The sequence below is a fragment of the Sebastes umbrosus genome, chromosome 6 (genome assembly GCF_015220745.1).
Source record: "Sebastes umbrosus isolate fSebUmb1 chromosome 6, fSebUmb1.pri, whole genome shotgun sequence".
Lineage (NCBI taxonomy): Eukaryota > Metazoa > Chordata > Actinopteri > Perciformes > Sebastidae > Sebastes > Sebastes umbrosus.
In genome coordinates, this window is record NC_051274.1 from 7,990,338 (window position 1) to 8,006,201 (window position 15,864).

A 15,864-nucleotide genomic window follows, 5' to 3' on the forward strand; every position below is an offset into this window, starting at 1 on the left:
GACAGCCAATTTGTTGTGTTATATAAAGTGATTCTGTGTCCTTGACTAACATTATTGTTCGCTTCTCCAACAAGCTACCATCACCTACCTTTACATAATGTCACCTTAGGCGTATCTATTCAGTGTTTAACACACGACAGGAAACAGTGCAGGTTAGTGTTACCTGACAAACTAGCGTTACTTAAAGTCTTGAATGGAGAAACCCCTGTGAAAACACTACCTGCTACACGCCAACATTCATCCAAATGTTGTGAAGGAGGACACAACACAGTAAGTGCAGAATAATTCATTGTCAAATAGCAGAAAACAATATACCAGCCACGCGCTACAAAGAGAACAGTGGTTTAAATAATGTACACCCACCTTCCCAAAAATCCCTCACTTCTGACTCTCAGAATCACATGTGGTACATGATGACACGAGCAGAGCATACACACATCTGAGCATCACTCGTAGAAAACAACATACACATCTCCAAGCAATCCAACATTGCATCGTTTTTACTGGGCATGATCACATCCTCACCCATAGCCTGAAATCACACACACACACACACTCACTCACACACACCGAGTGGCATCATCAATAAAATAAGTCATTCCATGTGCTCTATTGCTTTTAAGATGACCCACCTGCTGTTTGGTAAAAACATGCAGAGCAGAAGAATTCCAATAACAGATAAAATAGTGACCCCCTGCCATAGAAAAAAGCTCCACTGCGTGCTTTTCTAAAAATGCGTTCCAATGTGCTGAGCTTCAATCTACAACTACCTAAATACACAGAGTTTACATAACAGACTACAAGAAAAACCTTCAGACTGAACTGTTACATATGGAAGCCCATTCCTGCCAGGAAAAATGATGGGAAAGACAAAGTCACATTTTTTTAAGTTATCTTTTAAAGTCAAAATTGTATAATAGTATATCAGAATTTGACCTCCGAAATCTCAAAATATGGCATATAACATATGACATAAGACTAAATAATGAGATTTAATAAGTCATTGTTATGACATACAATTAGACAATTAGACTTTAATTGAAGTAAAAACTACTCAAACAAATTCTGAGTCACGAATATGATGAAATCAATATTTTCAGACTTACTGAGATATAAAGTCCCAATTCGACTCAACAAAGTCAAACTCATAAGAGTATGTCATAATATGAGTTACACAATATTGACTAAATCTAAAATTATGAAATTTATTATGTCAATATTATACACGTGGCTCATAATTTAATCTATTTTTTTTTTTCTCCTTGTTTTCTGTAGGAAATGGGCTTCCATAGTCCCACCTCATGTGCCAGGACACAGATAAAAAAAAGAAAAATAAATTGTATGGTCCAGGCTACATTCACACAAACAGCATTTTGGAATTATTGTGGCAAAAAAAAAAAAAACTTCTCTCCATAAAACTTAATTTACATTCAATTTAAACGACAGCATTTGGATATTGTGTTCACTGGAAGATGTTTAGCCCTGTGCTTCTCTATTTAAAAAGAAAGTCCACACTAAATCTTGTTCACACTCCAACCCAATGAGTTGAATGCTTGGAATTTTGCAGGTTGCAGTGCATTCAGCTGTACACGTCTGCACTGCAGTAATGTATCCATTCTGTACTGTATACTATTAAATGTGGGTCAAACTGCTTTTTTTTTTGCTTTTTTTTTTAACAGATGCTAGGTCTACAAAAATTGCATTAGTTGAAGTTTGCATGGGAGGATATTGTTTGTTTCATAATGATCTAGGCCTCCCCACTCTAGTGAGACTAAACTAAATCTCAGTTTGCATCATGTTCATTAAAACTGTAAAATTGTGACTTCAGTTTTTGAGATAGCACCTTCACTCCCCTGTCAAACCCGTGTGTGGACACACACCATAACACCACATCACATAATGTGCTAAAGGTCATTCGACATAAGCGGGTCACTGTGAAAATGTAACGAGACTCTTGGGTTTGTTCCACAAAATGCATCGCTCGTATGTTCACTTTTTCAACGAGCAACACTTGCAATTATGAACCTAAAAAAAAAATTCTAAGTTACAAGAAGTGACAGGGAGATCAAGCAGAAACATCATTCAGCTCACAGTCTTTGGTTAGGTCAGAAGCCAGCAGCACTTTAGAGAAGCCTCATAGTGAGCATTTGGACAGAATCCCTGAAGAGCACCTGATTCACTTCAAGTGACGACTTAAATGTAATGTTCGAGTTGACGAGTCAACGTAAAAACGGGGCGAAATGGAGTGGATGTCCTGGTTTGGAAAAGGAGAAGGAGCTGGAACAGACTGGTGCTGGTTTATAGAGAAGGGAATGTAATGGATGCTGGTATCAGGAGTGAAGACATCCCACTGCATCCACTGTAGGGAATAAAAGGCAAGTGGAGAGAATCCCAGTCACTTTAATCCCAGTTCAGTCTTCATGTGTGAGCAGGAAGTAGAAAGGTACCCTCGGAAGCATCAGAGAAAGTGAAGACCTGCAGAAATGAAGGCAGCGGTTCCTGGAAAGCAACGGATGAAATTGAGCCCCTTTTTTTTTTTATTTGCAGAGTCCCGTGTAGGCGAGAATCCTCGTCACTCGGGTAACACAGAGAGAACACACAGAGTTCTCCTTTCAGGGGTTTGGACGACTCTTTCAGGTTTCATGGTGGTGCTGGTTAAAAGCCCGTGTGAGGCTGTGAGGTGTTCATCTCTTCCCTGACTTCATGTAGGACGGTATAGCTCCTCGGGCAGTCAGGCCTTCGAAGCGTTTGTAGGTGTAGTTGATGAAGACCCAGTCCTTGTTCTTCAGGTCAGCCTCGGTCTGGTTGGACACCGGGGCGACTGGAGGAGAGGAAGAAAAGAGGTTTTTAAAATTGTTTCACATGTCACAAAAGGAGGCACAAAATGTGAAATGTGTTGAGCAGAAGCAGGCGGCGTACCTGTTGGTGTGAGGATATCTGAATCAGGGAATTCGTCGAAGTTTGAGGTGTCGTCGATGCTTTTGATCTCTATGGGAATGGCAGCAGGTCTCTCTCTGGAGAGCACATCAGTCGAGTTGGAGAAGAGGTGGAGACAAAGTGAAGTTTAGTATTTCAGAACTTAGAAAGCTGGCTGAGAATTAGCAGATCATCCAGAGTTGGATGACATTTTTAAACCAGGTACAAAGAACGGCATTTAGTTCATTTTGGCGTTCCAGCGGCGTGTTGTCAATAGATAGTTGGATGACGGACGCTACAATCTGAAAGTGAATGCATCTGCTCCGTAAGGAGTCTCAGCTCAGAGCAGCAGGTGTCAGATTTCACACACACGGGACCAGAGAGAGAGTTGACAGACCGAGAGATGGCAGAGGATTTGGTGTCGAAGAGAAAAGCAAAAGCTCCTATTTGGCAATATTTTAGATTTAAACCGAATGCTAAAAAGGGAACTGTAACATTAATGAGGTAATCGCTGTACGGAGGACGGAGCGGTCACAGCCGGTGTGCACGGTAGACTCCTGCGTCCCCACAACAAAAGCTCTACCGGAGAGGCCAGACACACCGCCACCCGACAGTAAAGATCAAAGTAAGCACGCTACACATATTGACCGTTATATTTTCTTGTAAAAGGTCCGGTGTAGTCGGTAACTTGTTGTCACAAGTTTATTAACTGGGGGGAAAACTTCCTCACCCTCACATCCATAACACCCTTCATAGCTGCACAGCAGCGGCAAGTGATGACTAATGGTACGTGTCCACAGGGGCGTTTTTTTATCCCAAGGGATCGCCTCGCTCCCCAGCACTGGACCCTTGATGGGTTGCCACTAGACACCTGATAGGACGAACGCTTTCCCTCGTAGCCTGCTGCTCCCAGCTTTCAAACCGGAACCAACATGGCGGCTCGTTTGGAAACTTTCTTCTCTTATTTCACGAAAATAGTTGTCACTGAAAACATTTTATGTGAGAAATAGGCCACGCGGTTGCTGAATCTGTCTTTATTTAGGATTCGTTTAAAAGTTTCTCGAGAGTTTCCAGAGGCGGCGAGTCGCGTCGGACGCCCGTGATTTGCATAAAATAGCCCAGACCTCAACTTTATGCAAATGAGGAGCCGGGCGACGCGACGCTCCGTCTCTCGAATCGCGCCGCCACGCTACCAGAATGCATTTGCACGGCTGCTTACATCGACGATGAATGGGAAGCGTTTAAGGACGGAGGCTGTGGACACGTTCTTTGAGAGGGATTATTTTTCTATCAGTCCATACATTGTGTTTTAGTTAATTCTTGCATATTATACTTTTAACATGAACATGTGACAACAGTCCCCACCTGATATGGTCGTAGTCCACCCCCTCAAAGAAAGGATTGGACTTGATCTCCTCCACACCTGCAGCACCAACCCTGTGCTCCTCCTCACAGCAAAACCTGCTCACGACATGTGATCAATTAATATCATACACATCCAACAACTCAATACAAAACATTTTAGGCGTTAGGGGCTCCAACTTTGACATGTTCAAAATAATAAAAAAATGCATCCATTGTCAGTATACAAAACAAGTGCAATCACTGACAAGTGGTTGCATCAATTACTATAGTATGGCACAAGTGAGATCGATGAAAGAAGCGTGTTCCTACCGGAGGATCAGGTCTTTGGCCTTCTCCGATATAGGCACTTCTGGAGGAAAGGTCAGCGTCTCTCGCCAGTTCATCACTTTCCTGTACGTCTCCTGAGGTGTCTCTGAGCAGAACGGAGGGTAACCTGCAGACAGCAAAAAGAACAACCATCCTATAAAACCCCATCTGGCCTGGCCTGGTCTAAAAACTAGGTAAATAAAAGGTGGATACTGTTCCATCATGTCATCGAGTCATTACCTATCAGCATCTCGTACATGATGACACCCAGGCTCCACCAATCACAGAGCTTGTTGTATCCATTTTGCATGAAGACCTCTGGAGCGATGTAGTCTGGGGTTCCCACTGTGGAGAAGGCCTGCCGAGGAGGAGGAGGAGGAGGGAACAACAGAAAGCCAATTAGAGGCTTTGAGGTTATAGACTAAAAGGCTTCCATACACTTCTTACTGTGAGCAGCAGCGAGCTTTTACACGAACAGTCTCTGGATATTTCACATGATAGATTGCTGGATTTGAGTTTTTCCTCTGTGCTCTTTTCACTGGTGTGATGTGGGCCAGACTCAGTTGGGAAAAGGTTATGTCAGGTATTTCTGTGCACCAATCAGGATTTAGCAACAATTGAAATCAAAATTTGAAGACAGCTGTGCGTGGCTGTATTAAGAAGAACTGGATATCGAGTTCAAAAGACGGCGCCCTGCTCATTCCTATGAAAGTTGCTCACTTGGTGCCTCTGCAGGCTTCCTCAACAAGCTTCAACAAGCCAGGCAGAGCGACTCTTCAATAGAGAAACTATCTAACTGTAGCCCGTTTCACACAGAGATTCCTCAATACTTCAGTAAAGGAGATCCGCCGTTACGCCGGCTTTGCATTTTCACACTGTACAAAACAACAGCGGCATAATGTCGCCCCTGTACGTGATTTTAGATCACAGCCCAGCATCACGGGAGCAAAAGAGGAGTGGCGTGTAACTCATCAGCATCTAGTGTGCGTGTTGTCCCGCCTTGCCGGCTGTCCCTTTCACACAGACGTCGGCTCTGCTCGAAGTAATTTGCATAATTTGCATTTATTAACATAATAGTTCTGAATATAGAACTCCAGGATTTGGATCGATGAGGAAATAAAGTATAATAGGAAGTACAGGCTCTGAACATTAGGTTGTCACAACAGACTGCAGTGTTTCTGCATTCTGAGCCAACAAAATTAAACTCAGAGTTTTGATTATTTCCATTTATTAAAAGCTGAACCCAAATTGATTTGATAAGGGATTCAATAAATGCTACTGAATTCCAACCCTTCTTTTGAGACAAAGGTAGCATTACCTTTATCTATAAATAATATTACAATTCAAGATGTGGCAGTTGGCATATTTTAGAGCCTGTGAAACAACTGTTGGAAGTGTTGTCAATAAACTGAATCATTTGTGGGGCTGAATACTGTTAATAATACCGCAAAAAAAGCTTTACTACGGATACCAAAACTATACTTTAAAAAAAAGAAGCATTTTTTTTACTTTTTTCTAGTTTCTTTACTTTAACAAAAGAAGCTAAAGTTCTCAAATGTTAAAGGTTAATTAAACACAATCAGCTGTACAACAAGTTTGCCTAAATTAAATACAGTCTAATACCGAAAATTTGGATTCCAATCAGAAACAGTCTGATCAAAGAAAAAGTCAACAAGATTATGAATCTGATGAGACATTTGATGCACAAGTTTGTGCTACAGACACATTTCAGTGTTACACAGCCCTAATAGGTGGCTGATTTATTGCACAATTTCTTTTGGGGCAAAATATTTAGGTCCCTAGTGAGAGTAAAAACCTGAAATATTGACACATATTCTTTTAAATTGTGCTGTATTAATTCATACGTTTCATTTGCTGTCAAAGTGTCATCACATCTCTGTTCAGACTTACCAGCTGCCTCCTATTCCTCTTCCAGGTCTCTGCTTTCCTCTTGGAGTTCATGTTCTGGAAGGCTGTGGAAACATGGCAGCTCGGTATTAACAGCAAGCTACTGATGCATCAACACCTACATCTCTAATACAGGCTAACACGTTCTGCATCTTAACCAGGAGGGAATCACTCCAGATGTATTTAGAAATCACTTTTACAGGGATTAAACAATACAGTAACGTATGTATATATATATAAAATAACAGATTTTAATTAAATCACTTGTAAAACATGAAGAAATGTGAGCGGCTGAGGTTGCATGCAATTTATGATTTGAAATAAATGGAAGGGGTTGCCTGACTTTGCTTACTGAGGTCACTGGGCAGGCTGTGGTTCAGGTTCTTGTAGAACTCTGTGCGGTGAGCCCTCTTCAGCCCCGTGCACAGACCAAAGTCAGACAGCTTCACGTGACCCTGGAAACACAAAACACACACCATTATAACGACTGAAGTCTAAAGCACACAGATGTTTAAACAATATTAATCAATACTCAAGAATTTAAGTGCTGGAAGCTCCCCAATGCTTACAGTCTCCAGCTGGGCACATTATGAACATCATGAAGAGCAAATTAAAGTATAGTCAGGTTCAGTATATGCTATGTATGCAGACTGGGTAGGGTAAGGAGAGGGGCTGTGCCTAGCTCCTGTGTAACGTAGGAATCACAGGTGATGTTTTTTCACACAGTATTCGTCTAACTGACCTAAGGTACTCACTGTTTATCTCTGGTACCTGTCCCCACTTTCTCAAAGGTCCATTCCTCTTTGCTTTTAGAACAGACTATACTTCAATTTAGGGGTGTCACGATTCGATTTGACATTCGATTTTCAAGGTCACGATTTGATTTGATTTAAACATGCCATTGTTAGACTATGCAGTCTTGATTGGTAAAGATCAATAGCTCGTACAGTAGGTTTTATGCCCTGACAACTGTCATTTACACTTTCAAATTCTTCTTAAAAAGAGAACTGAACTCCCCTTTTATTTAGAAAGTGTTTCAAAAAATGAGACTACAACAGTCTACACTGTAAAAAGCTGCATCTTTTCAATATCAGTATCTGTGTGACTCACCTCAGTACAGAATCATTACAAAAACATATCAGACATCCTTCTGCAGAGCATTACAAGTGCGCTGTAATCTACAAAATACGTGTGTTTCTCTCCTCTCTTTTAGTCCTCTTTCCTCTCTCGTTTGTCACCGAGGGGGGAGGTGGAGCTTTGGACAGTCCGTGTTCGCTGAGAGACGGCACTCGGTAGTCCCGTTAGCTTGTTGCTACTATCAGCTGCTCTGATTAAACGTGCATGTAGGCTGTATTGTTCTCTCTGGAGATGCAGTGACTTAATGTTAAACCAAGTAAGAGTAGAAGAGCTACGAGTAAGGAAAAGTAACCAACTAACTAACTAAAGTCTGCTAGCTGCTGGGCTAAATCATGCAGTTTAAAATGCCATACACATGCAGGAAGTGTCCCGAGTATCATAGCGACAGGGACGGCCCACATTTCCCATCATGCCTGCCTAGTCCAGAATGCTGGACCGATGGTTAACCATGACTCACCCTGGAGTCCAGCAGCAAGTTGTCTGGTTTGATATCTCTGTGAATGAAGCCCAGCTGGTGGATGGAGTCGATGGCCAGCACCGTCTCAGCTATGTAGAACTGAGTGGCCTCTTCTGTCAGAGTGTCCTTCTTCATCAGCAGGGTCATCATGTCTCCTGCACCACAACAGTAGAGACCACAGTCACACTTAGTGTTGTCATGATACCAAAATGATGACGATACCTGTCTAAATAGCTCGATACCAATACTGAAATGATACCACGGCAAAAACATAAAACGTCAGGAAAAGTAATGGGATAATAGATGACAGAACATGGAACTTAAAATGCCTGGACTTCTGACTTTGACTTCACGGACATGGTAACTCTATGAAAGTGTGCGAGTACGCCAGCGAATTGCTTGTGGGGATTATATTGTTTGAAGCGAAGATTTCTTTTGAACTGAACTGAGAGACTGAATAATTGACTGTGGTTTGGAGGAAACTCCTTCCTGTCGACACTGGGAAATCCTGGAACAGATTGTGGATTGTTACTTTTGAACAGCTTTTCACTGAAAACTATTTATCCATCGTTTTACAGCCGCGACGGTAGACAGAGCAGGCTACGGCAGAGCCTACTGTATATGCATATGAAAAAAAAATAAAAAAAAGGTTGACATGCACACTGCCCCGTTGTTGCACATCGACCCAACTCATAATAAAACATCTCTTATTAAAACACTGTCATTCTTAAAGTACCAGTACTGTTATAATGGGGTATAGTACTGGTTTTAACAGCTGGGTACTGCGATACCTTTATAGTATCGGTATACAGTGCAACACTAGAACTCATGTTGTAGCGATGGACAAAAAACTTTTCCGACAGTCCCTGTTCTGGGGGTGGAACTTTCTGTGGGTCAGGAACTTTGGGGGCAAAGTTTGCAGGACTGACATCACTGATTGGTCAAACAGACTGCAGCTGCTCAACTTCCTCATTCATAAGACAACAAAGTACTCCAGTAGTAATATTGATATTAGGATGAGAGGTAGACACTCCTTGGTGTTTTATTAATGTTTAAAACAAACTTATGCTTTGCTGTCAAGAGTCCCAACTTGTTTTATAAGAAGAGAAATAAAAAGAGAGACGCGGTGCGAGCAAGCCGACAACATGAGCGAACAAGAGAGAGGGAGAGGATGAAGTAAAACTTTATTTTCTGATTGTTTGCCCGGCAGTTATGTTCTAAATCAGAAACAGATAACCAGCAGACTGTTACTGTGGAGACAGGCCCTCTGGAGTTTCTAAGTCTCCATGAATCGTTTTCATTCTTTCAACAGAATCACTCTGTGTTGCTTTCTGTGTTAAGATTGCGTTTCAAACGCTGCCATCGTTTTTTAGTCCCTCATCTGTCTAATTAACCTAATCTTCATGGTTCTTCAGATGCGGTGGAAACGCACAGGGGAATGGACTCAGTTCCTGAGAATATTTCCTCCGATTTCATAGTTCCTGGAACTTTGTAGTGGAAAAGTGCTATGTAAGGCTACCATGACGATCTATCCGAGTTAGAAACGAGTCAGTTTTGTGGTGCCAGAACACCAGTGTTAGCTGCCTTGTGATGGGTTCTGGTCTTCTCACAGTACTGTGTTGTAGGGCTATGGGGTCATACCTCCTGGCAGGAACTCCATGATGAGGTAGAGGTTCATCTTATCCTGGAAGCTGTAGAACATTTTGACCACCCACAGGCTATCTGCCTCTACCAGAATGTCCCGCTCAGCACGGATATGACCAACCTAACAAACAGACAAGGACACACACACACAAACCAACACACAAGGGTTCAAACATGTCCAACTGATGCAACAGCAGCATTCCAGTGTGTGCATTTTTCGGCCTCACCTGTTCCTTCTCCAGCATGTCGGCTTTGCGGAGGATCTTCATGGCATAGACGTGACCGGTGTCTTTCTTCTGCACCAGACGAACCTGGAGGCAAACACAGCAATGCTCATACCAACCTGACGGACTTGATCAATGGGAAAAAAAAGACACTGAAAAAAGTCTAATCTAATAAGTAAAAGAGTATATGTTAGAGTTCAGACACAGGATGTTTCCTCATTGAGTAGAAACTGTGAGACTTTTGAGAGTTCATATTTAATGATTAGCTCAGGGTAGTAATACAATCTCCAGACAGACTGGCAGTTAAGGCAATAACAACACTAACACTATCGTGCTTACTTATTATACCCACGCTTTCCGGGAATGACACACCTCCAGATATAGATATAGTAGTATGTTCTTCCCTGTGTGCCACTGTGATCCAACACTGTGCAGATTTTTGAAGGTCTGTTGATCTCTCGGGTTCACAATGGCACACAGGAATCATGTTGCAAGTATTTATGCAAAAGGTTTTTACCTCTCCAAAAGCTCCTCGGCCAATCACCTTCAGGGACTCAAAGTCCTCCAGACCCAGTCGAGTACGTTTCAGACGCAAAAACTCGGTCTCTTTTCTTGCATGCTGAGAACGCCGGATACGTTTCTGCAGAGCAAAGACATCACTTTTATATACACCATTATGTGTGATGCACACTTACTGTACTACATCATTTGTATCATAACTGCCTATTTCTAAGGCAATAACTAAAATTCACTATTATAACAGTCCCTGTTACAGACCCAGTTCTAACTAAATCAGTGCTCTCAACAGTCTGTGTTGGGTTATTGCCTCTGGGATTTTATTTCCCCAGAGTTGTCTTCTCAGGATACTCCCAGGGTGTGTTTTACCCCCTACAAACTTCAAAAGAGTTGTACATCATTACATGCACTAAATTCTCAAAGAAAAAGATGAATGAAATGGGCAGATGGATACACGATGGATGATGACACTTAACTATCAACCAACTACTTGCTTGGGAAGTGTAAAATAGAAAAAAGGGTTTGAAAATTCCAAACTATTCCATCAAGCTATCAAGCATCAAACACTTGTGAGGACAATCATTAGAAATGCTTACTGTTCAGTCATGGCAAATACACATAAAGCACTTTAACCCTTAGAGAGCCACATAGACCATTTTTTGTCCCTTTTTTTTTTTACAGGTGGTCTTAAGGGGGAGATAGCAGGTCAACAGTAGATGCCACATAGAAGTGGTGTACATCATCTGAAAGTTGGGAACCTGAAGATCCATTTGATTTGCAGCTCAGCACTGTGTGTCAAGTTGTTCTAATCATAAATCTGAAATAAACATGAACTAATGAATTAATTAAAATAATTTGTGAAAGTGTATAAGGGCTTAGAACATTATGATAGAAGTAAATGATGGCCATTCCCATGCTCTATTATGTCTCATAAGTTGTTGCAGCAATTTGGGGGTTTATACCATTTGACCCTATTTTAATTTAACCATTTTTTGAATGAGAATTGATAAAAATGATCAATAATCCCTCCAAAATACCACATTAAGAAACAAAGGCCTTGAGGAGCATCACCAAAGAAAAAGCCATGCTGTGATTTGGTATCAAAACCTTTTGACATTTGTAGATTTCTGCAAGAACTGCATTTTTCAGCAAGCACTCCTTTTCTGTTTAGTTCAATCTACTTAGGAAAGCCATCCATCCTCTGAATGCTCTAGGTCTCTAGTTTGTGGCTGTAAAGTTTCATGGGGCTGTGATTATCCTAGAGGTCACCACAGGTCATTTTATACAGTGAGGTCAAGTTTTAAAAAAATGGTCTCATTACAATGAAATGGCTACTATGGGGACTAACATCATCACACATGAATACAGTTGGGCTCATTGGATCCACAAGAGTCTCAGCTTTACAGTCATACCCAATTTATGCAATTCCATGACTTCAGTATGCAGAAATATTCAAATACACTATTTTTAGAATAGGCGAAAATAACACATTTATACTGCGTGCAAAAAACTGCATGGTTTTTGCCCCAAAAACATGCTGAATCGGCCAAAAAGCCTCCAACAAGGTGCCAACAGTGCGGGACCACCGCAAAAACTAGGGCAACAGACATCGATGGCCCGGATTTGCCCGACTGCCAATCGTCGGCCTGGTGTGTCAGGGCCTTAAGACTGAGCCAGCTATACCCTCTTAAAGACAGTAATGTCGGTCAGGATCGCAGTCTGAGGGTTTAAGCAGTGCTCCAGCAGATCTAAAAATCCTACCAACACTATGACAGAGACTGAGAACAACTTCATGTGAGTTCTGCCATACTGCTACAGAGCATGCTGGGAAAACACTGCAGGTGTATTTGTCACTCACCTCTTCATCTTGCAAGCCCTCCTGATCCATCACTTTCTCCAGCTTCTGCTGCCTGAAGAGACAATCTGACCGTTACCATTGTTTTATAGCCACAAAGAAGCATAAGCACATTCCATCATTTCAGTTATGTTAGCTAAGAGGCAAAAACAATATCAAGAAAAGGGCATAACATTTTTAACTTATTTTTCAGATGTTTCGAAATTATGCATAATGTTTACAACATAAACTCATAGATATCAGCTACAAATCAATCAATATTAAACACTTAAATCCCTGAACTTACTATACTCAAAAGGATCTTGTTTCTAGGGATTGAATTATTTGATTGCATCCCAATGCATCCTTATCTCAGCAGGGGCTCGGAGACTGCAATTTTATAACAGAAAGCCTGTGTTACAAGCTGGGGTTTGGAATTTGAATTCCTGCCAATGAGCCACTGATTAATATTATTGTTAATGTTATCTTCTGTGCTTTCCCTGCTGTGACCCTCAAACCAACAGCTGTACTGAACCATGGATGTTGTGTACTGTTACATTCCTATCATTATCATCATTGAGTGAGTGAAATCTGTATTTAAAAAAAGAAAGAAAAAGGAAACAAAATCACCCAGCCTCTATACTAAACCAAGCAGGACAGTGATGAGTACTCTGATGTAACTTGTCACAACAGGAAGTGGTCTTGGCTCAACGTAATTCTGACATAAGCCACACGCACCGATGAAACACAAACAAAATTTAAATGTTTGTGTGCGTGTGTCAACTTATGAGCAGAAGCAGCAATCATATCTCAATTTCACTGCAAATCAAATTGTTGGAATGGTTTAACCTGGAATTGCAAGATTATGAATCTTGTGGACGTTACCTCATCTCTCTCTCCTCGTGCTGGGCGATGAGGTTACTGTAGAAGTTCTCCAGGGTCACTTTGGCCATAGTGACCCGCTCCTTGGTGTGGTTACTCATGGAGGAGCACGAGCTCGGGCCAGTCATTGCCATGCTTTACCTGAAAAGACAAACAGACGATGAAGAGAGCAGAAAGCATGTCCATGGTACAATACATCCCCTGTCAGTCCACACTGTTGACATGTCCATTCAGAATGCTGCCACATAGCTAAGACAAAAAACAACAACACTGCAACACTGAGGAGAAGGACGTGGGACAGGATAATGGAGGGCCAATGAAGTAGCAGAGTAGACTGTAAAGGTTAGATGTTACAACACTGAGCTGAACTCTAAAAAATTGGAACTATGAAATGGAGATGACTGTTGGCCCAGAGAAAGAGGAAGGAAAGCAGCTGGCTCCGCCGTCTGAGCACAACAATGGTGATAACATTGTGCAGTTATGAAGAAATTATGAGGAAATCTGATTTGTGCAAGCACTGGTGGTGGAGTCCTTCTGTGAGATAGTTGAGGTAAGCTGAGCCCTAAAAGGTTTCTAGACTTAATGCTGATTTAAGGCTAGTAGGGCTAGGCATGAAACTAAATACTTCAGATAACTGTTTTGTGTCCCTTCACTAATTTGTACACTGTAAAGTTTGCAATGGTGGATTTACAATGGTCAAATAAAAATAATTGCACAGTAGGTGCATTAATACCTGCAGCCTGTGCAATTAATTTGACATTTTTTGGAGAATCACATGTCAATATTGAACCAACACAGTTGTAAATCAGTTACAGCTATTTGACTGACCAAGACATAACTGCTGAAATTCATAGATTTATTCATGCAGTAAGCATATCTAGCCATGCAGATAGTTTTAAGTGCTTATTTAGACATGATACATAAGGATATTAAGTATATATATTGAGTTAATACAGACAAGTTACAAGCATATTGGAAAATCATTGAACTATCCATATAAAATACTTAAGCCATTGTTTGCATTAGTTGATTCATTGTCTGTGTTTGGTATGATACAAAACAGCCCACAACCACATCCTTTACTGGCCTAATAGCTGTGTGGGAATGACAGTAAACTAGACTGTAAACGTTTTCATTAGAGAAGCAGTTATAAACAATTGGATTTCAGGATGTAACTAACAGTTTGGCTCAAATGTAGCACAGGAACCTGATAACCTGATACTGAGGATTATATAAAACCTATTTAGCGTTAACGTGCAATGTCGCCTTAAGTTACATCTGCAACGTTAGAGAGTTTAAACTCAGCTCATCATGTCGTCCTCAAAACAAACAAACACAGACAGGCTGTGTTGGAGGCTGTTTACTGAACGATGAGTGATGAAGTTAGTCTCTGAGCTACTCCCAGTGTCAACAACACGGAGCTAACGTTAGCTACCAAACTTTAGTTTCAGACGCGACATAGTGCCACAAACTACCTAAAGTGTAAACCATTCAAAGAGAGAGGACTTTAACTCAACACCTTACGCACTTTGACGTAACCCTGATTTACTTATAGTGTATAAGTTGTCTTAGTTTCCGTTAACCCAGAGCAAACTAAACGCTTTTACCTGCTAGCATTAGCTTGCTAGTTAGCTATTAAAGTTCCTGGCTTGCGTTAAGTCCGGCGTATGACGTATGACTAACACCGGATGTTTCCTTCAAAATAAAATCGTCACGTTTACAGGGAAGGCGGTTTTATCGCATATTCGTTATTATGGGTTTTATTTTGAAATCCTTAACCGGACACGCTTGAGTTCCGTTAAGACGAGCTTGACAACTTGAAGTTCCCCAAAGCCAACAGCTAAAGGAAAGTTAGCTCGTCCGCGTTAGCTACTTATCTGCTAACATAGATCGAGTCCTTTTGTTTTAAAATAGAAACATCATTAAACAGAGCACGTCCACAATCCCTTTAGTAAGATGTTTAAGTAAATAAAAAGTTCAGCATATTGTCTTGTAATGCTTTCTTTGTGTGTTTATAGTTGTTCTTTGTTCACTTACCTTGGTCGAAGGTGCGGTGTCTGCCGTCTCTTCCTCTGCTTTGACCGACGACTGCGTCACCATCACTTTAAACTCAGCGTGACACCTAGTGGCCAATCAGGATGCATCTAGGAAGAAGCTACTTCTATCACAGGGGTCAGCAACCTTTACTATCAAAAGAGACATTTTAGGCAAAACAAAAATATATATATATATATATTCTGCCTGGAGCCACAAAACATTTGAGCATTGTGATGAAGGTAGTTCATAGTCTAATTATAGCATATAGTGTATATATATATACTGGAAAAAAAAAGTTTGGAAACTTGTGTTTGGTGGATTATTTCTCTGTTGTTCCAATGCTAATTGGCATTGTATTTTACATTGTTGGAAAGCCTGTCTACTTACCTTCGCAATGATGTCCAACTTGTAAGGATCATGCATTTGTGGGATGAGTAGCACAGCTGATTATGTGGGTAGAGCCCAAGAAAAATTTGCCAAAATGCTCTGCCGATGGTAAACAGTGTATTCTCATAAGGCTACCAGGAAGCCTGCAATGACTGCCCTTCACCGTCAGGCCCGTTGGCACTGGTGTCGACAACACAGACGATGGAACCTGAACATGTGGGGGAATGTCATGTTCAGTGATGAGTCCAGGT

At 41.3% G+C, this 15,864-nt stretch overlaps 1 protein-coding gene across 4 annotated transcripts; it reads right to left on the reverse strand.

The window, feature by feature from the left end:
* Positions 1-270: 270 nt before the first annotated feature.
* Positions 271-15,369, reverse strand: LOC119489634 (serine/threonine-protein kinase 38). 4 transcript variants are annotated; one of them, XM_037772347.1, is made up of 14 exons: positions 15,227-15,368; positions 13,193-13,330; positions 12,332-12,383; positions 10,475-10,597; positions 9,961-10,044; positions 9,731-9,854; positions 8,090-8,244; positions 6,848-6,950; positions 6,499-6,560; positions 4,828-4,945; positions 4,591-4,714; positions 4,282-4,377; positions 2,920-3,014; positions 271-2,821 (listed from the first exon to the last, which is right to left on the reverse strand). In XM_037772347.1, the coding sequence occupies exons 2-14, from the start codon at positions 13,321-13,323 to the stop codon at positions 2,685-2,687; spliced, it is 1,404 nt and encodes a 467-aa protein (XP_037628275.1). In that variant the 5' UTR covers positions 13,324-13,330; positions 15,227-15,368; the 3' UTR covers positions 271-2,684. The 4 variants fall into 4 exon arrangements, with proteins under 4 accessions (XP_037628275.1, XP_037628270.1, XP_037628273.1 ...); XM_037772345.1 differs by having other exon boundaries at positions 2,685-2,821; positions 6,839-6,950; positions 15,227-15,369; XM_037772346.1 differs by lacking the exon at positions 15,227-15,368 and adding an exon at positions 14,797-14,932 and having other exon boundaries at positions 2,685-2,821; positions 6,839-6,950.
* Between the last annotated feature and the right edge of the window lie 495 nt (positions 15,370-15,864).